General features: G+C 43.8%; 2 protein-coding genes across 7 annotated transcripts in view; both read right to left on the bottom strand.

Moving 5' to 3' along the window:
• TENT4B (terminal nucleotidyltransferase 4B) overlaps positions 1 to 18,063 on the bottom strand; it is a 64,865-nt gene extending 46,802 nt beyond the window's left edge. The window contains exon 1 of one of the 2 annotated variants that reach the window (XM_060129930.1): positions 17,435 to 18,063. In XM_060129930.1, coding sequence (XP_059985913.1) covers positions 17,435 to 18,063 — 629 coding nt within the window. The remainder of the gene's footprint in view (positions 1 to 17,434) is intronic. The other variant, XM_060129931.1, reaches the window with a different exon arrangement.
• Positions 18,064 to 19,217: 1,154 nt separating this feature from the next.
• The window catches only part of HEATR3 (HEAT repeat containing 3), a 66,641-nt gene continuing 59,323 nt past the window's right edge, over positions 19,218 to 26,535 (bottom strand). The window contains exons 13-14 of one of the 5 annotated variants that reach the window (XR_009537058.1): positions 20,283 to 20,448; positions 19,218 to 19,373 (exon numbers count right to left, since the gene is read on the bottom strand). Coding sequence is in view for 2 of the 5 variants with exons in the window: in XM_060130723.1 (XP_059986706.1) it covers positions 20,362 to 20,448 (87 nt within the window). In the remaining 3 variants the exon portion in view is untranslated. Of the gene's footprint in view, positions 19,374 to 20,140; positions 20,449 to 26,535 lie in introns of those variants that run through there. The other 4 variants (XR_009537059.1, XR_009537057.1, XM_060130726.1 and 1 more) reach the window with 4 other exon arrangements.

Genomic DNA, 26,535 nt, shown 5'->3' with positions numbered 1-26,535 from the left:
ATAAAACACACACACACACACACACACACACACACGGCTCTTGGGGAAGGAAAGAGGAACCAGCTACTTCAGAACAGAAATGTCCATGAATATCTCCACTTTGCCCAGGTCTCACAGTTTTCCCTGCCTACTGACTCCCCAGAAGGGGCGACCACAGACTCCTAAGGAAGCTGAAGCCAAACCATGATCTTGAGGCTCAATTCACGTCATCATCTTGGAGCCTTCCTTTACAGAGGTCATACTGCCCTTCCTTCACACACCTTGCTACATGGTTTTTATACGTAAATAGTAACCTTTAAAATAAGTATTTGATTGGAGGTAAAGTGTTAAACATTTACTCCCGGTAGGAATCCTTCCGATAATGCTGTATGGGTTACAGCATTCTTTAGCCTAAGGTTAAAGAATATTAGCACAAGATGAAGAAACATAATCCAAGTTCAATTTAAAGGAAAAATAAATGTATTACTCTGGTTGTCAAGTTAAGGCTGTGAGAATTCTGTCTCCTGAGCAGAGGCTCACAGGCCACTACATCCATCATGGTTTTCTTCAGCTACCACAAGCTGAAAGCAAAGGTCAGGTGTGCCTGTGGGCCAAGGGCTCCCCTGACAGTCCCAGCCACCGACCAAAGGTCACGTACAGTTCACTACTTCCTCTTCCACACACCAGGCACTAGTCGGCCCAAAGCCCACTTCAGCTTCCTGCAGCCCACCTTGCTTCTCTTTCCTGAGGGATGACAGCTCATTAACAGAGCTAGTTAAAAGTTATATCCCCTTTCTCACTCTTATCCTGTTTTCCCTATGGGAACCGTACCCTCAGGACAACCAAATGGTTGAGGAGGAAAAGTTTCTCCTTTTAGGAGCTAATAAATGATAAAGGATCAAGAGAATAAGAAGATCCCAAGTTTACAATTCTAATAATGAACTAATATTTATAGGCAATGATCATTAATGGCTACTAATATCACAAAAATAAAGACATTCAGATACTATATGTGTCCTGGGAAAAGTACACACCACCCTCTATGAAGTATTCTTGCAGAAAACAACAACAACAAATCTAAACAAGCCTCTAGATCTAATTACAAATTTATAGAAAATACAGGGGTACACAGAACATATTAAATTGACACCACAGGAGTGCAATTAGCAAAACTCAGAAAGTAGAAAAATCTATAGGAAAAACACCCCAGCTTCTTCAACAAATAAATTAATGGGGGGAAAACAGACAGCAGACAAAGCTGTTGATTAAAATATTAAAAAGGCATTTCAACCAACAGCAATGCAAGAAACTCATTTGGATTCTGATTTGAACAAACTGTTAAAAAAAAAATTAAGGCACAATTGGGGAAATATAAACATTGGGTATTTGAGGTAACTAACAAATTATTGTTAACTTATTCAGGTGTAATAATAGTATCACGATTATGGTTTCTTTTTAAGTCCTTATCTAGAGACACATGCATATAGAAAGGTTTATATAAAATGATGTGACATCTGGAATTTGCTTCAAAATAATGTGGGGTGGAAATGGACTGGCATGCAAGTGAAATGAGTTTGGCCATGGGTTGATGACTGTTGAAGTTGTGTGATGAGTACATGGAAGTTCATTATCTATTCTGTGTACTTTCATACCGTTTGTGATTCTCCATAATAAAAATGTTTTAAAAAATGAAGTAGAGGGCTTCCCTGGTGGCGCAGTGGTTGAGAGTCCGCCTGCCGATGCAGGGCACACGAGTTCGTGCCCCGGTCCGGGAAGATCCCACATGCCGCGGAGCGGCTGGGCCCGTGAGCCATGGCCACTGAGCCTGCGCGTCTGGAGCCTGTGGTCCGCAATGGGAGAGGCCACAGCAGTGAGAGGCCCGTGTACCGCAAAAAAAAAAGAAATGAAGTAGAGTAATTTCAGATCTCAAATTTCTCTAAGAAAGATAAACCATTATAGCCCATCACAGTAGCTGCTGCTCCCCATCTATCTCGATTATGCTAAATACCACACAGTCAGCCCTCCGTACCCGTGGGTTTCACATCCAAACAATCAACCAACCACAGATCAAAATCTCAATCCGAGGTTGGTTGATTCCTCAGATGCAAACCCCACAGATACGGAGGGCCAACTGTATTCACTGCACTACACCATTTTATGTAAGGGATTTGAGCATCCCTGTGTTTTGGTATCCATCCTGGAACCAATCCCCTATGGATACCCAGGGACCACTGTATATCCAACCTATCCTTTTAGGGATTGTCATATGAAACCTGTATAACCAATTTTTCCTTTCCAACCCTCCACAACCTAACCAATCTTTCAAAACATTAGCAAAAAATCTCTACTCTTCTCAAAGTTTGCCCTTACCTCACTAGTCAAAAGCAACCTCTCCACCTTATCCAGTTTATCCAACCAGACCATAATTTCTTAGAAGGTAGAGAATGTTTTACTGTCTTTACTTCCCACAAAAAGCCTAGTGCAGTGGCTTGCATACAGCAGTAGATTATCCAACCAAAAAACCGTGTGGATCATCCTGGTCTGTTTGGAGATGAGTTGCAAAATCAACAAGGAATAAAGAACCAAAAGCAGAGGACATGGTTACAAAATCTATAGGTCATAAACAATGGATGAACATATTGTGATAGATCCATACAATAAAAACGCTACTCGGCATTAAAAAGTAACAAAGAACTATATTACACACAACATGCATGAACCTCCAAAACATCATGCTAAGAGGAGTCAGGCACAAAAGACTACCCAGCATATATAATTCCATTTAATCAAAATCCTAGAAAAGGCAAAAGTGGTTGCTCAGGGGAAGCGATGGGGTAAAGCAACTGACTGTAACGGGCATGAGGGTACTTTCTGAGTGATGGAAATGTTCTATATCTTCTTCCTACATTTTGATTGTTGTGGTCACACAACTGTATATATTTCCAAAAGTCACCTATCTGTACAATTTAAATGGGTGAATTTATTATATATAAATTATATCCTAATAAAAGCTATTTATAAATCATAAAATTAGAATTAAAAATTACATGTATTTGTAATAGGACAGAACAAGGGCTCTTATAAATAAGACCAACATCTCCAAGAAAAAGGAACAAAACTGGGTCATTTGTAGAGATGTGGATGGACCTAGAGTCTGTCATACAGAGTGAAGTAGCCAGAAAGAGAAAAACAAATATCGTATATTAACGCATATATGTGGCATCTAGAAAAATGGTACAAACACCCTATTTGTAGGGCAGGAATAGAGACATAGACATAGAGAACGGATATGTGGACAGAGGGGAAAAGGGGTGGATGGAATGAATTGGGAGATTAGGTTTGACATAAAAACACTACCACATGTAAAACAGATAGCTAGTGGGAACCTGCTGTATAGCACAGGGAGCTCAGCTTGGTGCTCCGTGACAGCCTAGATGGGTGGGATGGAGCGGGGGGTGGGAGGGAGGTCCAAGAGGGAGAGGATATAGGTATACATATAGCTGATTCACTTCACTGTACAGCAGAAACTAACACAACATTGTAAAGCAATTATACTCCAATTAAAAAAAGATAGGCAAGGGAAATAAGAAATTGCAAAGAAAAATAGCCAATTAATGTGAAGGCATGTGCAAATGAAGTCAGTAAAATACTATTTTTTACCTATAAAATTGGCAAAAAATGTTTCCTTTTGTATTGGTATTTGCTTTTATTTGTAACATGTAGCATTGGTGAAGGTTTAGGGAAAATTCGGACTCTTGCACACTGCTAATGTAAGGGTAAACTGATCCAATCTTTCCACAGGAAAATTTGGCAAAAGCCTTAAAAGATATAAACATTCTCCAGTCTAAAACTTTATCCTCAAGAAATAACCATGTGGCAAGACAATTTATGGAGAAAGAATGGTCTTTAACCAATGGTGCTGGGACAACCTCATATCCACAGGCAAAAGAATGAACTTAGACCTCTACCTCACACCATATGCAAAAGTGAATTCAAAATGGATCAAAGACCTAAATTTAAGAGCTAAAACTGTAAGACTCTTAAAAGGCAAAATAGGGGTCAATTTTTGTGATCTTGGCAATGGTTTCTTAGATATGACACATAAAGCACAAGAAACAGAAAACAAAATAGACAAATTGGAATTTATAAAATAGAACAAACAAATAAAACTTTGTGCCTCAAAGGACAATATCAAGATAATATAAAGACAATCCACAAAATGGGAGAAAATATCTGCAAATCATCTATCTGATAAGGGTCTACAATCCAGAATATATAAAGAACTCTTACCATAAACAATAAAAAGTCCACTAGAAAAAACTGGGCAAGCAACTTAAATAGACATTTCTCCAAAGAAGGTATACACGCAGCCTACAAGCACATGAAAAGATGCTCAACACCCTTAGTCGTTAGGGAAATGCAATCAAAACCACAATGAGGGCTTCTCTGGTGGTGTAATGGCTGGGAATACGCCTGCCAGTGCAGGGGACATGGGTTCGAGCCCTGGTCGGAGAGGATCCTACATGCTGCGGAGCAACTAAGACTGTGCGCCACAACTACTGAACCTGTGCTCTGGAGCCCACGAGCCACAGGTACTGAGCCCGCGCGCCTAGAGACCGTGCTCCGCAACGAGAGGGCACTGCGATGAGAAGCCCACACGCACCGTAACGAAGAGTAGCCCCCGCTTGCGCCAACTAGAGAAAGCTCGCGCGCAGCAACAAATACCCAACGCAGCCAAAAATAAAATGAATTAAATAAATTTTAAAAAACAAAAAAACACAATGAGATACTACTTCACACTCCCTAGGATGGCTATAATCAAAAAGACAGATACTGAAAAGTATTGACAAGAACATGGAGAAACTGGAAACCTCAGACATTGCTGGTGGGAATGAAAAATATTATAGCCACTTTATATGACCCAGCAATTCCACTCCAAGTTATTTACCCAAGAAAAATGAAAACACATGTCCACAAAAAAAATCTGTACATGAATGTTCATTATTTATAATAGCCAAAAAGTGGAAACAACCCAAATGTCCATCAACTAATAAATGGATAAACAAAATGTGGTATATTCATACACTGGAATATTTAGGCATAAAAAGGAATGAAGTACTGATACATGCTACAACACAAATGAACTCTGAAAACATGCTAAGTGAAAGAAGCCAGACACAAAAGGCCTCATATTATATGATTCCATTCTTATGAAATTTCCAGAATCATAAATCCACAGAGAAAAAAAGTCTGTATGAGGCTTCCAGGATCTGAAGGGGAAGGGGATAGTGGAGTGATAATGGGTACAGGGTTTCTTTCTGTGGTGATGAAAACGTTCTGGAATTAGATAGCTGTGATGGTTGCACAATCTTGTAATGGTCTAAAACCACTGAATTGTACACTTTAAAAGGGTGAATATGATAGCATATGAATTTTATCTCAGTAAAAATAAGTAGAAAAATAGAAGAAATAATCCTCACTGTGGCACAGGCTCAGCTAAAAACATGTCTTTTAAAAAACAAAAGACTGGGGCTTCCCTGGTGGCGCAGTGGTTGAAAGTCTGCCTGCCGATGCAGGGGACACAGGTTCGTGCCCCGATCCGGGAAGATCCCACATGCCACGGAGCAGCTGGGCCCGTGAGCCATGGCCGCTGACCGTGCACTCCGTAACGGGAGAGGCCACAACAGTGAGAGGCCCGCGTAACGCAAAAAAAAAAAAAAAAAAAGATTGGAAGCAAACTAAATGTTCAACTGGGGATTGGTGAAATAAATTAAGGTGCATTCAATCACTGGAATACCATGTCCACACACAGTAGGTACACAGAGTCATACTAAAGGTAGTGGGGTATTTTTAAATGCTGTAGAAATGTATTTCATATGCAAGATATTTGTCACATTAATACATTTTTTTAAGTCAAAAAAGTATGCCCACAATAGTCTGATACCCTTCTCCCAAAGTAGAAAACAAGCTTAAGATAAAAACCAGTTCTAAGTTCTGGCCTCCAGATTGTGAGAGAATAAATTTCTATTATTCAAAAATTTTTTTTCTAGGGGCTTCCATGGTGGCGCAGTGGTTGAGAGTCCGCCTGCCGATGCAGGGGACACGGGTTCGTGCCCCGGTCCGGGAAGATCCCACATGCCGCGGAGCGGCTGGGCCTGTGAGCCATGGCTGCTGAGCCTGCGTGTCCGGAGCCTGTGCTCCGCAACGGAAGAGGCCACAACACTGAGAGGCCTGTGTACTGCAAAAACAAACAAACAAAAAAATTTTTCTTTAAATTGGAAAAAAATTTTAAGTATACCCACAGTGGAGTCCATATTGATAGACAGAAAAAATGAAATATAGTAAGTGTATTAAATATATTTAACATTATAAAATTATAAAAAATATCTACACCAAAATATGCTAACAATAGTTATGTCCTGGTACTAGTATTATAGGGGCTATTTTTTCTTCCTTTGGTTTAGCTGTATTTTCTAATTTTTTGACAATTAGCACTTATTAGTAGTATATAAAACATATGTTGATTTTAAAAACAAGTATTCTGGGACTTCCCGGGTGGCGCAGTGGTTAAGAATCCTCCTGCCAATGCAGGGGACACGGGATCAGTCCCTGGTTGGGGAAGATCCCACATGCCACACAGAGCAACTGAGCCCACATACCACAACTACTGAGCCTGTGTGCTGCAACTACTGAAGCCCGCGCAACTAGAGCCCAAGCTTCACAACAAGAGAAGCCACTGTATTTCTCTAATGATTAACGATGTTGAGCATTCTTCATGTGTTTGTTGGCAATCTGTATACCTTCTTTGGAGAAATGTCTATTTAGGTCTTCTGCCCATTTTTGGATTGGGTTGTTTGTTTTTTTTGTTATTGAGCTGCATGAGCTGCTTGTAAATTTTGGAGATTAATCCTTTGTCAGTTGCTTCATTTGCAAATATTTTCTCCCATTCTGAGGGTTGTCCTTTGGTCTTGTTTATGGTTTCCTTTGCTGTGCAAAAGCTTTGAAGTTTCATTAGGTCCCATTTGTTTATTTTTGTTTTTATCTCCATTTCTCTAGGAGGTGGGTCAAAAAGGATCTTGCTGTGATTTATGTCATAGAGTGTTCTGCCTATGTTTTCCTCAAAGAGTTTGATAGTGTCTGGCCTTACATTTAGGTCTTTAATCCATTATTTTTGTGTATGGTGTTAGGGAGTGTTCTAATTTCATTCTTTTACATGTAGCTGTCCAGTTTTCCCAGCACCACTTATTGAAGAGGCTGTCTTTTCTCCACTGTATATTCTTGCCTCCTTTATCAAAGATAAGGAGACCATACATGCGTGGGTTTACCCCTGGGCTTTCTATTCTGTTCCATTGATCTATATTTCTGTTTTTGTGCCAGTACCATACTGTCTTGATTACTGTAGCTTTGTAGTATAGTCTGAAGCCAAGGAGCCTGATTCTTCCAGCTCCATTTTTCATTCTCAAGATTGCTTTGGCTATTCGGGGTCTTTTGTGTTTCCATACAAACTGTGAAATTTTTTGTTCTAGTTCTGTGAAAAATGCCAGTGGTAGTTTGATAGGGATTGCATTGAATCTGTAGATTGCTTTAGGTAGTGGAGTCATTTTCACAATGCTGATTCTTCAAATCCAAGAACATGGTATATCTCTCCATCTATCTGTATCATCTTTAATTTCTTTCATCAGTGTCTTATAATTTTCTGCATACAGGTCTTTTGTCTTCTTAGGTAGGTTTATTCCTAGATATTTTATTCTTTTTGTTGCAATGGTAAATGGGAACACTCTTGCACTGTTGGTGGGAATGTAAATTGATACAGCCACTATGGAGAACAGTATGGAGATTCCTTAAAAAACTACAAATAGAACAACCATACGACCCAGCAATCCCACTACTGGGCATATACCCTGAGAAAACCATAATTCAAAAAGAGTCATGTACCAAAATGTTCATTGCAGCTCTATTTACAATAGCCAGGACATGGAAGCAACCTAAGTGTCCATCAACAGATAAATGGATAAAGAAGATGTGGCACATATATACAATGGAATATTACTCAGCCATAGAAAGAAACGAAATTGAGTTATCTGTAGTGAGGTGGATGGACCTAGAGTCTGTCATACAGAGTGAAATAAGTCAGAAAGAGAAAAACAAATACCGTATGCTAACACATATATATGGAATCTAAGAAAGAAAAAAAAAAAGGTCATGAAGAACCTAGCGGTAAGATGGGAATAAAGACACAGACCTACTAGAGCATGGACTTGAGAATATGGGGAGGGGGAAGGGTAAGCTGTGACAAAGTGAGAGAGTGGCATGGACACATATACACTACCAAAGGTAAAATAGATAGCTAGTGGGAAGCAGCCGCATAGCACAGGGAGATCAGCTAGGTGGTTTGTGACCACCTAGAGGGGTGGGATAGGGAGGCTGGGAGGGAGGGAGATGCAAGAGAGAAGAGATATGGGAACATATGTATATGTATAACTGATTCACTTCGTTATAAATCAGAAACTAACACACCACTGTAATGCAATTATACTCCAATAAAGATGTTAAAAAAAAAAAACAAAAAGAGAAGCCACCGTAATGAGAAGCCCTCGCACCGCAAAGAAGAGTAGCCCCCGCTCCCTGCAACTAGAGAAAGCCCGCGCACAGCAACAAAGACCCAACACGGCCAAAAAAAGAAAAACACCAGAAAACAAGTATTCTAAGGAACAGTGGTATTAACACCTCAAACAAAGAAGAAAACCAAGGGTGAATAACTAAATTTAAGAATAAAAACATCAAATTTAAAACCTCATCACAGACCTAACACTTTATTAAATCCAAATTACTAGAAGATAACTTTTAAAACTCCACAACCGGGCTTCCCGGGTGGCGCAGTGGTTGAGAGTCCGCCTGCCGATGCAGGGGACACGGATTCGTGCCCCGGTCCGGGAAGATCCCACATGCCGCGGAGTGGCTGGGCCCGTGAGCCATGGCCGCTAAGCCTGCGCGTCCGGAGCCTGTGCTCCGCAGCGGGAGAGGCCACAACAGTGAGAGACCCGCATACCGCAAAAAAAATAAATAAATAATAACGGAAGAATCCGCCTGCCAATGCAGGGGACATGGGTTCGAGCCCTGGTCCGGGAAGAGCCCACATGCCGCGGAGCAACTAAGCCCGTGTGCCACAACTACTGAGCCTGCGTACTAGAGCCCACAAGCCACAACTACTGGGCCCACGTGCCACAACTACTGGAGCCCGCGCGCCTAGATCCCATGCTCCGCAACAAGAGAAGCCACCGTAGTGAGAAGCCTGTGCACTGCAACGAAGAGTAGCCCCCGCTCGCCACAACTAGAGAAAGCCCGCACACAACAACAAAGACCCAACGCAGCCAAAAATAAATAAAAAACAAAAAAAAACCTCCACAACCACAATCCTAATGCATCCTTACTCTTGCTTTGGCAGAAATTTACAATACAGTAAATTTACAATTTATAGGGCTTCCCTGGTGGCGCAGTGGTTGAGAGTCCGCCTGCCGATGCAGGGGACATGGGTTCGTGCCCCGGTCCGGGAAGATCCCACATGCCGCAGAGCGGCTGGGCCCGTGAGCCATGGCCGCTGAGCCTGCGCGTCCGGAGCCTGTGCTCCGCAGCGGGAGAGGCCACAACAGTGAGAGACCCGCATACCGCAAAAAAAAAAAAAAAAAGTACAATTTATAATACAAACTTGACAGTGCTAAAAGTTATGTTATTTTGACAAAATCAAAACAGTGACTAAAGGGGCTGGTAAGGGAAAGATAAGAGACCAGGTCCTAATTCTCAGTCCAGAAAATGGTTCCAATGAAACATGGTTTATTCTAGCATAGATATGAAGAAAATATATTTATTCTACACAGTCTGAAGGCACCGTTCAGATGTAAAAATACTTTAAAAAAGAACAAAAAAAACCTTACTACCACCACCAACAAAAAAAGTCACCATTAGGGACTTCCCTGGTGGCGCAGTAGTTAAGAATCCACCTGCCAATGCAGAGGACATGGGTTCGAGCCCTGGTCCAGGAAGATCCCACATGCCGCAGAGCAACTAACCCCGTGCACCACAACTACTGAGCTCGCGCGCCACAACTACCGAAGCCCTCGCGCCTAGAGCCCATGTCCTGCAACAAAGAGAAGCTACTGCAGTGAGGAGCCCGCACACTGCAACAGAGTAGCCCCTCTCGCTGCTAGAGAAAGCTTGAGTGCAGCAACAAACACCCAAAACAGCCAAAAAATAAATTAATTTAAAAAAAAATCACCACTAACCACGGGGTTTACTCCCCAAAATATAACCAAGCCAACAGAAAATAAAGTTTATTCATAGCATATGAAAGGAAGGACTCTAAATTTTGAAATCAACTCTGAAGTTATCCTTTTATATGTTTTTAGAAAATGAAAATAAAGCTCTACTTCATACTAGTTTCTAAGAAAAAGCAACACGTAAAGGAAACACTGTAAAGTAATTCAATGATAAAACAGTTAAAGTGATATTGCTAACCATAAAATCAAAGCAAATCGAAAAGTAAGGCCCTTTTAAGTCAATTTTACTTACAGATTTTTAATTGCAGACATTCTCAATACTGCCAAGAAGTTTTTAAAATAAAACTTAAAGTTAGGTGGAGTTATTTATGAGGTGGTTAATATGATAAAAGCATAATAAACTATTGCTATTCATATGAGAACAGCTAAAATAAAAAACAGTAATAATACCAAATGCTGGCGAGGATGCAGAGAAACCATATCTCACATACATTGCTGGTAGGAATGTAATGTGATACAGCGACTCTAGAAGAGAGTTTAGCAGTTTCATGTGCTTACTAAATGACTCAGCACCTTTGGGCATTTATTCCCCCCAAAGTGAAAACTTACATTCACATAAAAATGTGTACTACATGAATGTTTATAGCAGCTTTATTTGCAATAGCCAAAAACCATATAAACTCTTCCGGAATGTCCTTCGCCAGGTAAACTGTTAAACAAACTGTGGTACATCCAAATTTTGGAACACTACTCAGCATTAAAAAGGAAGGAACTATTAAACATGCAACAATTTGGAAAGAACTCAAAGGAGTTATGGTAAATGGAAAAAAGTCAAAGTAAAGTACTATATGATTCCATTTATATAACATTTTCGAAATGAAAAAATTATAAACATGGAGAGCAGATCAGTGGTTGTTCGAGGTTAGAGATGAGGATGTGTGTGCGTGAAAATAAAGGGACGGCATGAGGGATCTTTGAGGTGATGGTATAGTTCTGCATCTTAAAGACGGCGGTGGTGGTTACACAAATCTACACATGTAAAATTGCACAGAACTAAACACACACACACTACACAAATGAGTGCACGTAAGACTGGTGAAATCTGAATAAGGCTATGGATTATAACAATGTTGATTGCCTGGTTTTGATATTAAACTATAGTTATGTAAGATGTTACCACTGCACGAAACTAGGTGAAGGGAACATGGGATCTTTCTGTACTATTTTTTGCAACTTTCTGTGAATCTATATTTCAAAATAAAAAGTTTTAAAAAATTAGATGGGGCTATGCATGAGAAGGTTAATATAAGAAATACAAAAGGTTTAACACAGCATATAGAACATGGTAAAAAGGCTCCATGAGCACTTTTATTTTATAGAGCACTTTTAATAAAGCAATTAATTTGAAAACACAGGTTTCTGTATACTATTTAAACTATTTCAGCAGAAAGCATGACTTGAGCTAGAATTCCAGAGTTCAGTTACCAGATACTACATGAAATCTCTTATGCACATGGCAAGAATTTTTTCCATACTCTGAAACCCTTCAAGTGATTAAGGAGCCAGTACACAACAAAAACAGCTCCACATTCAGCTTTTTCCCAAAATCTTTAACTCAAATTTCCACATAACCCAAAGCCCTTAGTATTAAAAAAAAAGTCTCTAATATCATTAAGTAACTTATAGGATGGAAATAAATTAACACCTGCTGTTTGGGTTCAAATTAATGAAAAGCCTAGTTCAAGGGCATCCTCAACTTCGATAAATATTCTCTTAGAAAAAAATAATTTCCTGTCATGGTAAAAATGAATTTAAAGTCTTTTTGGTGTTCTGTAGCAGCTGAGTCCCTAACAAATATTCAGAGGGTTAGGCCATCCTCTGAATCCCTGAAGTAGGCTGAGCTGTCCAGCCAGTTCTGTAGGAAAGAGTCAAAATAGCAGTCTCAGACCAGCTGCTGGGAACTGGACCCTAATTCTTCAAATGAGCATCCTCTTAGGCCTACAGCCCCTTCAAGACTACTCCATACCTATGTGTGTATAAATGATTAATATATACAGTCTCCAGTGCAGTGGGTGTGATCCTGAAATAGTTTCCTCCACTAAATTTTACTCAAAAGGACAAAAAGAAAGCTGAGTAAAATCATACAACACCTTGCTTTTCTACTTTCCATAGAAAAGTGGCTTAAATTTTTCTCAGGTATAAGAATACCTAACCACAACTGTCTGACCAGTCCAATACCAGCAACGGAGCCCTTGAAATTTTCTCCCCATGGACCCTTCTGGACTCCTAACACTAGGATTTACTGGTAGCAGTTTCACGGAGGAAATTGTGATGTAAGGCCATCTACCACCCCAGGACCAGAACTGCTGTAACACACACTCCCTCCTCCTCCCTACCTTAGACTTTCCTAGTATCCCTTTCCCATGCTTCCTTTCCAGAAAAAAACTAAACCTTCTGTGTGACCCCACGGTAGATTCCTAAAAGCTCTAGTAATGGTTTCTTTCTGCCTTTCGGCACCGAAAAACTTAATGGGTGTTGAAGAAAATTCCACACGCTAAAATGCCAATGATTCTGACGGTGTGACAGTGTTCACTGTCACAGATTTTAGACAGAAGATGAGTTGTGGCATGGAAGCAGCTTAGTTGAACACAGTATACTAGATTTGAAATTCTCAAAAGTGAATTACGTTGTTAGTGTAGAATCGACACTGCAGAAAACCTAATGTCTTCTTGAAAGCACATTTAAGCACCCAAATGCAGTAAAATTCAATAACCTGAAGGTCCTAGTTCAGTGAAGAATTACTGTGGGCTACATTTGCAAATGCACAGAAATTATACTTAGAGCAAACCCTTGGAATAAGGCCTCTAAATTCTTTCATGTTAATCTGCCTGATCGCTTTGGAGCCCAGCACTAACACCAATCCCACTGATCATGTTGTGTAGAAACAGTCAGAAAGAGGCCATAAGGCCAGGGCCAAAGAATAGCGTTAACATCTCGGACTTACTACGATACAGTGTACAACACACATAAGAAAGGACACTGCCCCACTGCAGTAAAGATGACTGTATCTCAGCCCCAAAATTTCATCTCCCTGCTAGGCAGTTCTATCTAAACAGCACCATACCTTTTGCTCCAAACCACCAGTCATAACCCTTATTTTCAACAATAACACGAACATTACCCTAGTCACTCAAATTCAAAGCTGTTATTAAATCCATGAAGGGAGTCAGAATCTTTTCCCTTCTTACCTTGTGGTACCTTTCACATTCACTCCTTCCCATTCCCATACGCATCATCCCAGTTCAAGAAATTATTCCTTCAACCCAAGTTTCCCACCAGGGACTTCTTGATGTCCCACAGTCAAATTCATACTCTAAAACGTTGTTTTGAACAAGTCATCCAAGCCTTGAAAAAATATCTACAGAGTTGGCAGTGCAGCCAACACAAGCCTATCCTCATGAGCTTGGACAAGCGCCAAGCACCTTCCACAAGAAGTTTCTGGACACCTGGACGCAGGACCAAGGACTCTGAATCTGCCAAAGTTTCCCATGTTTGCTACCTTTTGGCATCTCCTCTTTCTCCATTATGATCAACAATTAAATCTCTGAAAAGCAAAGGGCTTAAAGTTCATTTTCACGGACAACCAGAAGCGGCAGGCGGACTCGTCCTACATCATAGCCAGCGCTGAAAGGGGATGAATTCCAAGAAACAGAATAAGTGAAAGCAACTTTATAAAGAAAAAAAGAAGGCTTCCCTGGTGGCGCAGTGGTTGAGAGTCCGCCTGCCGATGCAGGGGACACGGGTTCGTGCCCCGGTTCGGGAAGATCCCACATGCCGCGGATCGGCTGGGCCCGTGAGCCATCGCCGCTGAGCCTGCGCGTCCAGAGCCTGTGCTCCGCAACGGGAGAGGCCACAACAATGAGAGGTCTGCGTACCGCAAAAAAAAAAAAAAGATTCTAACCTAAATAATCCAAACTATAGAGAAACTCATAGTCACAAAGAATATTGAACAATGTATAGAAATATAAAATGCTTAAAATAAGGACGAGTTTAAGTAAAATATGATGTAACCACTAGACAGAATAATACACAGCTATTAAAATCATTAAGTAAAAAAGAATAAGTCTGTGGGCTTCCCTGGTGGCGCAGTGGTCGAGTCTGCCTGCCGATGCAGGGACATGGGTTCGTGCCCCGGTCCGGGAAGATCCCACGTGCCGCGGAGCAGCTGGGCCCGTGAGCCATGGCCGCTGAGCCTGCGCGTCTGGAGCCTGTGCTCCACAACGGGAGAGGCCACAACAGTGAGAGGCCCGCGTACCGCAAAAAAAAAAAAAAGAAAAGAAAAGCAAACAAACTCCCTGGATCTGGGGTACACAGAGCAGGCTGAGATGGTAAGCCCAGGTGAGTTTTAATTTTGAAAGAGGACCAGGAAAACTTCGGGATGAAATCCAAACATCTTACTCTACATTTAAGAAATTTCCATCTTACCTCAATTTAAAAAAAAGAAAGAAAGAAATCTCATCTTAACTAGTGACCTAGTGGGTAAGAGAAAACATATACATAAAAGGAAAATCAAACATAAGCAAGCTATACCAAGAGCATGAAACAAGTACTACAAGATTTCAGAGGAAGAACCAAAAAAACCATGAACCTGGGCAACAAAGTCAGGATTTTGAACTGGATCTTGGAGTGTTCAGGGAATATGTCAACCAGTCTGGCCAAAACAAAGAACACAGAGAGATCAAACATGTGAGACAGAGTGTGTATACAGCTGTCCCACAGTTCCAGTCCACTGTTCATGTGCTTTTTCTTCCTCTCCCTATCTGGACAGTCATGTCAGTTCAGAGGCCAGGGACCACCACGATTTGTTAATCTGTTAGCTAAATGTCAGTCATCCCAAGAACTCAGAATAGTTTTACTGTATTTAATCTCAGAATAGCGTAACATTGAGATGCACTCTGAAATCAGATTTTTTAAAATACCTGTATTAAAAAAAAGCAAAACTTTTGTAAAAGTCAAGGAATAAGGATCCATAAATCACAACAAGAATTTTTAAGCACCCAGACACTTTTACAAAAACACTCTTAGGAACCGCTTAATAAAATTTAAAAAATTTAACTGCTGACATCCTCTAAAGAAGGAGGCAAAAGAATGGAAAGTCTGATGAAGCGATAAGCAGTTTTAAGACAGGTTTACAATCAGTTTTTAAACAGTAATCCCTCTGGGAAATGGAAATTCCTCTCCTTAATCCCTTTGAGGACAATATAATATTTGAATCAGGACCAAGAACATCTTGCTTCTACCTAAGTTCAAATGTGAGCCTTTTACAGTATCCTCAACATTAAATAGCAAGTGAAAGAGAGGAGAATTTCTAATCAAAAAGAGAGGCAAGCCAGCATTTTGGATTTATAATGTATCATTGCTACATACATATGCAGAAGCTTCAGTAAAATGAAACTAGGGAACTTCAAGATTTTAGTTTACAGTGATTACTTAACTGGAGCTTATTCCTGTGAAATGAAACTACCAGAATCCCTCAATATCAATTTGCTTGTCACTAAACCACAGGTTTATGCTTCATCTTGGAAATGCTAACAGGATGGAACCATGAGCCTTTTATTAAAACGAGATGACCATGGAGAGCGCCCTTGAAGCTTAGCAACAGAGGACTAAACCCAAAAAGGTTCCCCTCTGGAAAGTGAGGACAGGTTTGATATGTACCCCAATGCCAGTCCTAAAATGCTTGACTACATCTTCCATAAAAGGTGGGAGTTGTAATAGTAGCATACAGCAGACACCAGCCCACTAGAAGCAGATGGAACCCACCAACTCATTTTACCCAGACCTTCAAAAAGGTACACAGAACTCTCTCTGCTTGCCAAAGCAGGGCAGATCTGAATGGATGAATCTAAGAAAAGGTTTCACAAAGGACTACTAATGGTGATTTCATTTGCCTACTGTAGCCCACAATGTAAAACAGGATCTGAAAAATGAAAAGCAATTTTAAAGCTCATTCTCCATACTCAAGGTAAACACACACACACACATACACACACACACACACACACATACACACACACACACACACACACACACACACACACACATACACACGGCCCAAAAGCTTTATTTTACAAAAATTTTTAAAAAGGACTCTATAATCTATTCCAGCACAGGGGCTCTTCCAGAAGGGAAATTTAGCTGGAAACAGTCCCTGTTTATGTACATAATTCACTAGGGGTCAGGTAAGATTCCATTTTGTAACAGCTGAACTTTAAACAGAAAGTCATTAGTGGTGCAACATTCATTCATTAGCATAAAGTTACCCCCTAGAATGAAAAGCACTGGCTGTCTCTGCCAGGATGACAACTTTACAGGGAGAAACTGGGGCCAAGGACCATGAACTCCTAGAAAGTTCTATCCACCTGAGAAGAAGAGCTCACCATCTCCATCAGCCTAAACTTAACTGTCACCCCATTCCTCACTCCCCACAAAGCAAGGCATCGCTAATATAAGAAAGTTTTAAAAATAAAAAATAAAGAGATGGGCCAAGGGTCAATAGCAGGCAAAGCCTTTCAGGGCTGACACGGATTCCTGTTTGGGATTGGGGGAGGGGGAGGAGCTTTCTGGATGTTTCTATTCTTGGCAAGAAAAGCACCTCCAAGTCCTGTACCGTCAAAAGGCACTAACACAGGAACGTTCTCAGGGAATGAATGATTTGCCTGTGCTAAGCGACTTCATTTTGGGGTGTGATGATGGGGAGCAGGGTGGGGAGGGCTAGAGGGCTGGAGAGGGAATAGAGGGAAGGTGTCTTTGACTAGGGGGGATGGGAGGAAAGACTGGATGGATAACGGGGGGGTCCAGGGAAGGTGTGGAGGGTTAAAAAGGAGGATGTGGATGACTAAGGGAGGTGAGGGGAGGGTGTGGATGGCTGAGGGGATGTCCAGAAAAGGCGTGGAGCTGAGGGGGAGGGGGGAAAGCTGTGGACCGCTAACCAAGGTTGGGAGAAGGTATGGATGGCGGAGGGATGGAGCGATGGCCATCAGCCCCCTGAGGACCAGTAACGAAGGTAGGCAGAGGGGGGTGGCCTCACCCAGGCTCCCCCCCAATCCCCCTTCTGTGGGCGTGTGCCCGGCTGCGCGTGTGCAAGGGCCAGGCCGCCAGGCCGCAGGGCCACCACTCACCCCACGACTCCCTGGTTGTAGTTCCTCCGCTTCCACGGGGTCCCGCTGTACAAGCCCCCGCTGCCGTCGGCCCGGCCGCCCCCCGCGGCCCGCCCTCCGCTGGGCTGCAGCAGGCTGTAGTTGAGTCCGTAGGTGCTGGCCTTATTGTCGCGCTTCCTCTTGTTGCTGCTGCCCGAAGCTGGGTCGGCGGGTTCCGCGGCGGGGACGGCGGCCGAGGAGTGCGGGGACGAGGACGCCAAGGGGGACGGGGACGCCGAGGGGCCCGCGGCAGCCCGGCGGGCCCAGGCCGCGGGCTGGTGGTGGTGGTTGTTGTTGTTGGTCGTCTCCAGGGGCAGGAAGTCCCGCTGCTCTGCCGGCAGCGCGTGGCCGCCCAGCAGGCGCTCCCCGGAACGGTACATGCCGGCCGGGGCCGGGGCCGGGGCCGCGCCGCCCGGGCTGCCGGTGCTGCTGCCGCTCCCGCCGGTGGCCGTGCTGCTGCCGCCGCCGCCGCCGCTCGCGCCGCCGCTGCTGTGACAGTGGTGGTTGAAGTAGAGGTTCCTCAGTCCCTGGGTCGTCTCCCAGATCTGCATCCACAGACTGTTGGACGGTCCGAGCTGCTCTGGCTGGAACCAGGCGATCCTCGGATCCATCAAACGGCGGCGGCCGCTGCCCCCGCCCCTCCTGGCTGCCCGCAGGGCCGCCGCCGCCGCCGCCGCGCCTCAGGCGCACGCCCGGCCTCGGCGGCTGCTGCTGCTGTTGCTGCTGCTGCTGCTGCTGCTGCTGTTGCTGCTGCTGCTGCCGCTGCTCCCGGCCCGCCGCGGGCGGCGCGGTCGCGCTGTGAGCCCGGCCGGCGCCGGCGGCGTCGCTCCCGCCCTCGGGGGCTCCGCGGGCCCTCCCCCCCTCCCTCCGCCCCTCTGCCGAGCCCCTGTCACCGGGGTCCCCGTGCAAATGGCGGCTGCAGCGGCGGCTCTGGAGAAGGGTGATCGTCGGCGGCGGCAGCGGCAGCGACGGCGGCGGGACGCGCCTGCTCCGTAGCGTCCTTGCTCCTCCGGCCCCGGGGCGGGGCCGCTGCCGGGTCCGCCCTCACGCCCCGCCCCCGCCCCGCCCCCACAGCGCGCGCCGCGCCGCCGGTCCAGCCCCAGAGGCCGCGCGGTGCGTCACAGAGGCCGCGGGAAGGTGTGTCTGGGGCTGAAACCGCCCGGCCCAACCGTCCCGGCGCCGGCTAGGGAGAGGGTAGCACGCACCTGGGCGTCCAGGCGCCCCTGATGCGCGTGCCGCCTCCGGTCCCAGTTTCCCGGTCCCTGAGGGTGGATGGGGCCGGACGGAGGTCGCCGCCCCCTCCGCAGGGAATGGATTGTGGGAGGTGCCGCCCCGCCCACTGTCCCCTCCCCCAGTCTGCAGCGCCGGGACCCCCTGGGCTTCTCCGACCCCTCCCGAGATCTCCGCTCTAAGCAGTGTTCCAGAGGGGAGAAAATGCGCCCCCTCGCCACCCGAGCATGTGTCCCGGACCCTGCCTGGATGCAGGCTGCCGGGCCATCCCACTACTCCCTGCGCCCGCTCTGCCGCGCCCTGGCTAGGGTTGGGAGCCGCAGGCCTTGGCGGAGGGTCCCCCCACACGACCCCGAGACTGGAGAAACCTGTGTCCACCTACAGGGCTGGACGCGCTTCTTCGTAGAGTGCGTAAACCATGGGCTCAAAACCACCGTCACACACCCCAAACCGACTTTATGCAGACTTGCGCACAGAAACACGCGCAGACGCACCGGCAGGGAGACAGACACAAGGTGTCCAGCGTGTAAAGAAACTTCACTTGCCCAAAGGTGCACCAGCAACCATGAAAAACCCTTCTTAGTTCAGAATGAAAGAAAACCCAAAACCTTTTAAGCCTAATTTGAGGACCATATTGTTGGCATCAGCAGAGATTTTCCACAAAGTGGTTATTTGCATATCTTCCCAATTCCTGTGGGGAAAAGACAGGGATTTTAAGTGTTTTAAATCATCAAGAGAAAAACGGAAAATAAGTTAGTACGTTTCATGTGTGCCCTCTAAGGTTGGTCCAAAGTCCAGAATGAGCCCCTAACGCCCGATTTTGGCCTATTTTGGGAGCGCAATTTCCTGGAAAGGTTTTTTTGGCAAAGATGAAAAATTAACAAATTACGAAGCATTGCTCTACCTTTTTTCTTGCTCAGAGAATAACATGGGCATAAATATGGAAAACACACCGAAAACCCTAAAGAATTTTGGTTCGTTCTATGTTTGTTGTTGCTTTACTATAAATCAGTATTAAAAGTTTTCTCAGAATGAAATTTGCTATGTCCTGAGAATTACATAGCCAGGAATATGAGTAGTGATATTTTTATGCTCTTCACACTGGCAAATTAAAAATAAAGCATTGTATAGAAAAAAGTTTCTTTTCATGACTTCAAATTTGTTTTAAACATTCAAGTGAGAAAAATGCAAAGCCAAAAAAAAGTAATACTAAGATCCCACCATGTAGAAATAACTACCATGAAGACTTTGATAAACACTCTTCGAAAAATCTCTCCATGCATATATATGTTTCAAGACAGTCTTTCTTATTTTTACTTATTTCCTTATTTATTTTAAATCTTATTCAGTCTTTTAAAATAGTTTTTCAGATGTCCAAGAACACATTAAATGATATTTAAACCAAAAAAAAAAAAAATAGTATTCAGAATTAGCAATAGTACACGCCGGAAATTAACATTTGTTATTTTTGAATGCTTGTTTCTTCAGGCAAACCTTCAGAACTACTAAAGTATTACCAAAATGATCATATGAGTTAATATACATAAAAGTAATTTGTAAAATGTGGGCTGTAAGGCAAGACATCACTGTTCTTGTTCACCTGCAGGTAACGCTGACTGGTTAGCCGTGTCACATGTCCATGTTTCAAGGCATTCATTCAGTAAATCTTGGTTGAATGTTTAGCATCCTTGCAGAGCTGAGCTAATTGTTTTAGAGAAGATAAATAAGCAACCAGGGCCTTTGGCTGCCTTCCATGAATTTACTGTCTGATTAGGGAGGCAAAAAAAGGTAAATATTTAAAGTCAAATTAAAATTCATTCAGTTAATTCAACAAACATGTCTTGAGCAATTATTATGTGCCAAAGTCTGGGGATATAGCAATGAACAATACTGACGATGTCCCTGCCAAGCATATAAGGTCAGACAGTGGCTAAGTGCTGTGAAGAGAAAGAAAGCAAGCTAAAAGGATAGTGACGGTGTGCTATTTTTAGATGGGCTAATCAGGGAAGGCTGCTCTGAGGAAGTGATATTTGATCAGGGACTTAAGTGAGGGAGTGGACCATGACCATCTAGGGAATGACACATCAGACAGAGGGAATAGCAAGTGCAAATCAGCAAGTGCAAAGGCCCTGAGGCAGGAATTTACTTTGTGTGCAGGATGATAAGGCAATGTAAATGAGTGTTGAATGTGTACAGAATCATAAAGTATCTCTTCTGGAAGTTTCCTCAAAAACCATCCAGTCTAAAACAATAGGGAATTTTAAATACACAAAAATATATTCACTTTCCACAACAAATCTCAATGTTTTGTCTCAAAGTAATCTACTACTGCGACCAAAGAGAAAGACTACACTAATTTCAATAATAAATTTTGATTACTCAACCTTTTCATTTTGCTCTTTAGAACATTACATTCTTTAAAACCACCTTCATTAAACTGATGAGCCAAAAAACACAGCTATCAAAAACCCAGACATTGGGGACTTCCCCAGTGGCGCAGTGGTTGGGACTCCACGCTCCCTATGCAGGGGCCCCAGGTTTGATCCCCAGCCAGGGAACTAGATCCCACATGCATGCCACAACTAAGAGTCCACATGCCACAACTAAGGAGCCCGCCTGCTGCAACTAAGACCCTGTGTAACCAAATTAATTAATTAATTTAAAAAAAACCCACCAGACATTATCCTGCATAATATAACGTCCTATTCATTCTCAGCATTCTTACTCTTAGGGGGGAAAATACTGAGCTGGTCTCAACTTGCAAGATTTACAGAAACATCAAGATTCTGCAGAGTAAAAATTGAGTAGATAGATGAAAAGCAAGTTGCCCAAGAATCAGGCAAATTTAAGTACAATTTTGTTGATTTATTAACTTGAATAAAACAGAAGGGGAATTGCACATACATACTACTACATGGTGTTATTAATAACTGTCATTGTAATTAAATCTTAGTGTGCGATTATATTACTCCAGAGTTCACAAAACCATGAATAATAGTCACATAGTTATAGTTATTAGTATCTTCTGTGTTTAGCAAATGAAGTATTTGCCCAGGTATTAATAATCTTGGGCTTAGGTACCATTTACGACTTTCCCTTTTTTGCACAGAATATACACCATTGTACCATGTTTGCTTCCTCCTTTGTGAGTACAAAGAGGATTCCAAGTAGGGAATTGCATTTCAATGAGACTTCAAAATAACATGCAGTGTGGAAGCCTGTATCTTGTTCTGTGCAATGGAAGTTTCTCCCACTCCTAACTTTTAGAAAAAATATTGCTCCAATTGTGTGCATTCTGGGATCTTTGGAGTGAGAGTATCTGTGTGTGTATGCATGTGTGTGTGTGTTTAAAGTCTTTATACTGTAATTTCTATACCATAAAATTCACTCATTTTAAGCGTACAATTTAATAACTTTTACTAAATTTACAGAGTTGTGTAGCCATCACCACAATCCAGTTTTGGAGTCCTACGGGTTCAGGGCCTGAATAGGACAAAAGGCAGAGGAAGGAGGAATTCACCCCGTTTTTCACACCTTGCTGTTTCAGCTGAGACATCTCACCTCATCTCATCGTTTCCAGCTTGGACTGGGATTTATATCATTAGCGACCCTGGTTCTCAGGCATTCAGACTTGGACTGAATTACACCACTGGTTTTCCTGGGTCTCCAGCTTGCAGACAGGAGATCATGAGACTTCTCAGCCTTCACAACTGCATAAGCCAATTCCTCATAATAGATCTCCATATAAATCTCTATATATGGATATATATTACATAGATAACAAATCCAAATAATAGAAAATATATATATCCTCCCGGTTGTTTCCCTGGAGAACCCTGACTAATATAGGTCATTGGTGCTAGGAAGTGGAGGTGCTGCTCTAACAAATACCTAAAAATGTGGAAGCAGCTTTGGATCTGGGAAATGGGTAGAGACTGGGGAAGTTTGGAGGTGCATGGTAGAAAAGTTTATACTGCCATGAAAGGCCCTTTAAAGGTAATTTTTTTTTTTGGCCGCATTGCTTGCAGGATCTTAGTTCCCTGACCAGGGATTGAACCCAGGCCCTTGGCAATGAGAGCACAGTGTCCTAACCACTGGACTTGCAGGGAATTCCGCCTTTAAAGGTCATTCTGATGAGAGGTCAAAGAAAAGAGATCTGTAGAGAAAGTCTCAGTTTTCTTTGGGGATACCTAAGTAGTCATGTACGGTATGTTGGTGGAAATATGAATGGTAAATGCCATTCTGGTGAGGTCTCAGATGGAAATGAGGAACATGTTATTGGAAACTGGTGGGAAGGCAATCCTTGTTATAAAGTGGTAAAGAACTTGGCTGAATTGTGTTTGTGTTCCAGTGTTTTGTGGAAGGTAGAACTTGCAAGCAATGAAATTGGGTATTTAACTGAAGCGATTGCTAAAATAAAGTGTCGAAGGTGTGGCTTGGCTCTTCCTGGCTGCTTATAGTAAAATTCAATAAGAGAGAAATGACTTAAAGACAGACTGTTAAGCAAAAGGGAAGCAGAACTTAATGATTTGGAAAATTCTCAGCCTATCCATATTGCAGAAAATGAGAACACTAAGGATATGGCCAAGTGACCATTTGGGGCATCAGGAAATGAGTAAGGATATGGCTGGCACCCCAGGAGGAAAACTGCCAATTTAAACTGAAGGAGGAGGAAATAGGAAGGAATGAAGGAAGGCTGTCAAACTTCGTGGATTTTACAGGATGAGACCGTAGAGCTATTTGGTGAGATCATGTGCTATTCTTCAAGACGAGAGAAGAGTGACCCCAAAGGCGATTCAGAGATCATCAGGGCTGCCTCCTTGGTTTCAGAAAATAAGACCATTGCCTTGCTTCTACCAGGCTAGACAGCCTCTGCCCAGAGCCGGACGGGCAGGGCTGCCCAGAGCTGTGGGGATGGGGCTTCCTAGCAGAGTCCTGGGGGCCTACTCTTGCCTAGTAGGGCTCTGGAGGCAGCACCTCCACCCCAGTGGAGGTGGGGCCACTGCCCCAGTGGGTCAGAAAGGTGGGATTTCTGCCCCAGTGGGCTTGGAGGGGAGAGCATGGAACCAAAGAGGGTTATCCTGGAGCTTTAAGATCTCATGGAGTTTGGCTTGCTGGGTTCTAGACTTGCTTGGAACCCATCACCCCTGCCTTCTTCCCTGTTTCTCCCTTTTAGAATGGGAATGTCTGTCCTATGCTTGTCCCATCATTGTATTTTAGCAACACATAATTGGTTTGGTTTCACAAGTTTACAGCTAGAAAGGAATCAACCTCAGGATGAATCATACCTCAAGTCTCATCCATACCTGATTTGGATAATATTTAGATGAGACTTTGGACTTTAGACTTTAGAGTTGATGCTGGAATGAGTTTAAGACTTTTGAGCAGATGTATTTTGTGTGTGAGAAGGACATGAATGTGGGGGATCCAGGGGAAGAATATTATGGATTGAATGTTTATGTTCTCCCAGACCCTACTCCCTGATGTGATGGTATAGGAGTCTGGGGTTGGGGGGTTGGGGGGAGTTGAGTATACAATTAGGAATAGATGAGGTCATGAGGGTGGAGCCCTCACGAATGGGATTGGTGCCCTTAAAGAGTCATGAGAGAACTAGCTTCCTCCCTCTGTTCTCCACCATATGAAGATACATCGAGAAATTGGCAGTCTGCAACCTGGAAGAGGGTCCTCACCAGAACCTGACCATGCTGGAACCCCAACCTTAGGCTTTCAGTCTCCAGAACTGCAGGAAATAAATTTCTGTTGCTTATAAGCCACCTTGTGGTTTTCTGTGGCATTCTGTTATAGCAGCCTGGACTAAGACACTTGTTCATGAAAGAAGTTTCCAAAGCCCCCGTGGAGAATCCAGTTTTACTCTTGCTGTTGTTCTACATTGATAGTCACCTTCTGCTTTATGCCCATCAGATAAGTGTGGTCTTCCCTGCAACAAAACCATTCCTACTACCTTGAGACAACCTCCAGGACACACTGAAAGTCCATTCAGTTCCGTCTCCTCCCACCCTATTCTGCTGAGCCCGGGCCACCAACACTCCTTGCCTGGGCTGCCACAATACCATTCCAATTGTTGTCTCAGAGCATCCAAACTTTAACTTCTCAATCCAACATGTCACAGCAACCAGAGTGAACTTTTAAAAATATGAAGTTGAGGGCTTCCCTGGTGGCGCAGTGGTTGAGAGTCCGCCTGCCGATGCAGGGAACACGGGTTTGTGCCCGGGTCCGGGAAGATCCCATGTGCTGCGGAGCGGCTGGGTCCGTGAGCCATGGCCACTGGGCCTGCGCGTCCGGAGACTGTGCTCCGCAACAGGAGAGGCCACAACAGTGAGAGAGGCCCGCTTACAGCAAAAAAAAAAAAAAAAAAAAAAAAAAAAAATGAAGTTGACTATATCCTTCGCCTTCAAGTGTATAATAAAATCAAACTCTAGATTTTTTCTGTCCAAACCCATTCCTCCCACTGTCTTCTGCATCTCAGTAAATGGTGACACCATTCTTCAAGTGGGTCAGGCCCAAATCCTTGCCATCACCCTTAACCTTTCTCTTTCCTTCCCACCGCCCATCAATTCCACCCTCAGTGCTGCAGGCTCCACCTCAGACTAGATCCGCCTACTTTCCAGGAAACACACCAGCGCCACTTCCATCCAAACCATCATTGTTTCCTGCCGAGATGATTAAAACAGCTTGCAAACTGGTCTCCCTGCTTCCCCCGACGCCTCCCTTCAGTCTGTTCTCACCCCAGGAACCATGTGATCTTTCACAAAGGTAAGCCAAACAACGTTTCTCCTCTGCCCCCAATTTTCCAATAGCTCTGCCTCTTGCTCAGAGATCCTTACACCCACAAGGTCCTATCCCATCTGATCCCATCTCCTCTCTGGGCTTGTGTCCTTCCACCTGAGCGATGGCTTGCAGCAACGCCAGTCTGCCGACTTACAGAACTCTCCAGCAAATCCACAAGGTAGGGCCTGTGCACTTGCTGTCTCAGGCTGGAGCCCACTTCTATTAGCTCTCTGCAGCTTCCTCACTTCCTTCAGGTCTCTGCTCCCATGTTGCTGCCTCTGAGAGGCCTGCCCTGACTGCACCCTTCACTTCTGTTCCATTTAGCCAGATTTATTGTTCTGCTTTAGCATTTATTTGCAACCTTTATCTGTCTATTCCTTTGTTGTCTGTCTTCCCCTACTATAATGTAAGCTCCATGACCGCAGGGGCTTGGTTCGTGAGGCGACAGACTCTAAGACGCATGCCCCCACCCACAATCCCCACTTACTGGTGTTTAATTCCTTCCTCTTACATGCGGATGGGACCTGTGACTTGTTTCTTTTATATATATATATGTATATATATTTATTTATTTAGTTAGGCTGCACCAGGTCTTAGTTGCAACATGCAGGATCTTTGTTGTGGCATGTTTTTTAGTTGAGGCATGTGGGATCTTTAGTTGTGGCATGCTGACTCTTAGTTGCAGTATGCAGGCTTCTTAGTTGCGGCACATGGAGTGTTAGTTGCAGCATGCGAACTCTTAGTTGCGGCATGCATGTGGGATCTAGTTCCCCAACCAGGGCTCGAACCCGGGCCCCCTGCATTGGGAGCATGGCTTCTTACCCACTGGACAACCAGGGAAGTCCCATGTGACTTGTTTCTAACCAACAGAATGTGACAAAGTGATGGGCTGTCATTCCCGTGATTATGTTCCATAATATAAGACTGTTTTGCTAGTGGATCCACTCTCACTCTCCTGCTGGCCTTGAAGAAGCAAGCTGCCATTTGTGAACTGTTTGAGGCTGGCAATTGGGAACTTAGCACCTCTGACCAAAAGCCAGTTGAAAACCTGAAGCTCTCAGTCC

Source organism: Lagenorhynchus albirostris, chromosome 19, assembly GCF_949774975.1.
Source record: "Lagenorhynchus albirostris chromosome 19, mLagAlb1.1, whole genome shotgun sequence".
NCBI lineage: Eukaryota > Metazoa > Chordata > Mammalia > Artiodactyla > Delphinidae > Lagenorhynchus > Lagenorhynchus albirostris.
This window is presented reverse-complemented; position numbering and strand designations above follow the sequence as displayed.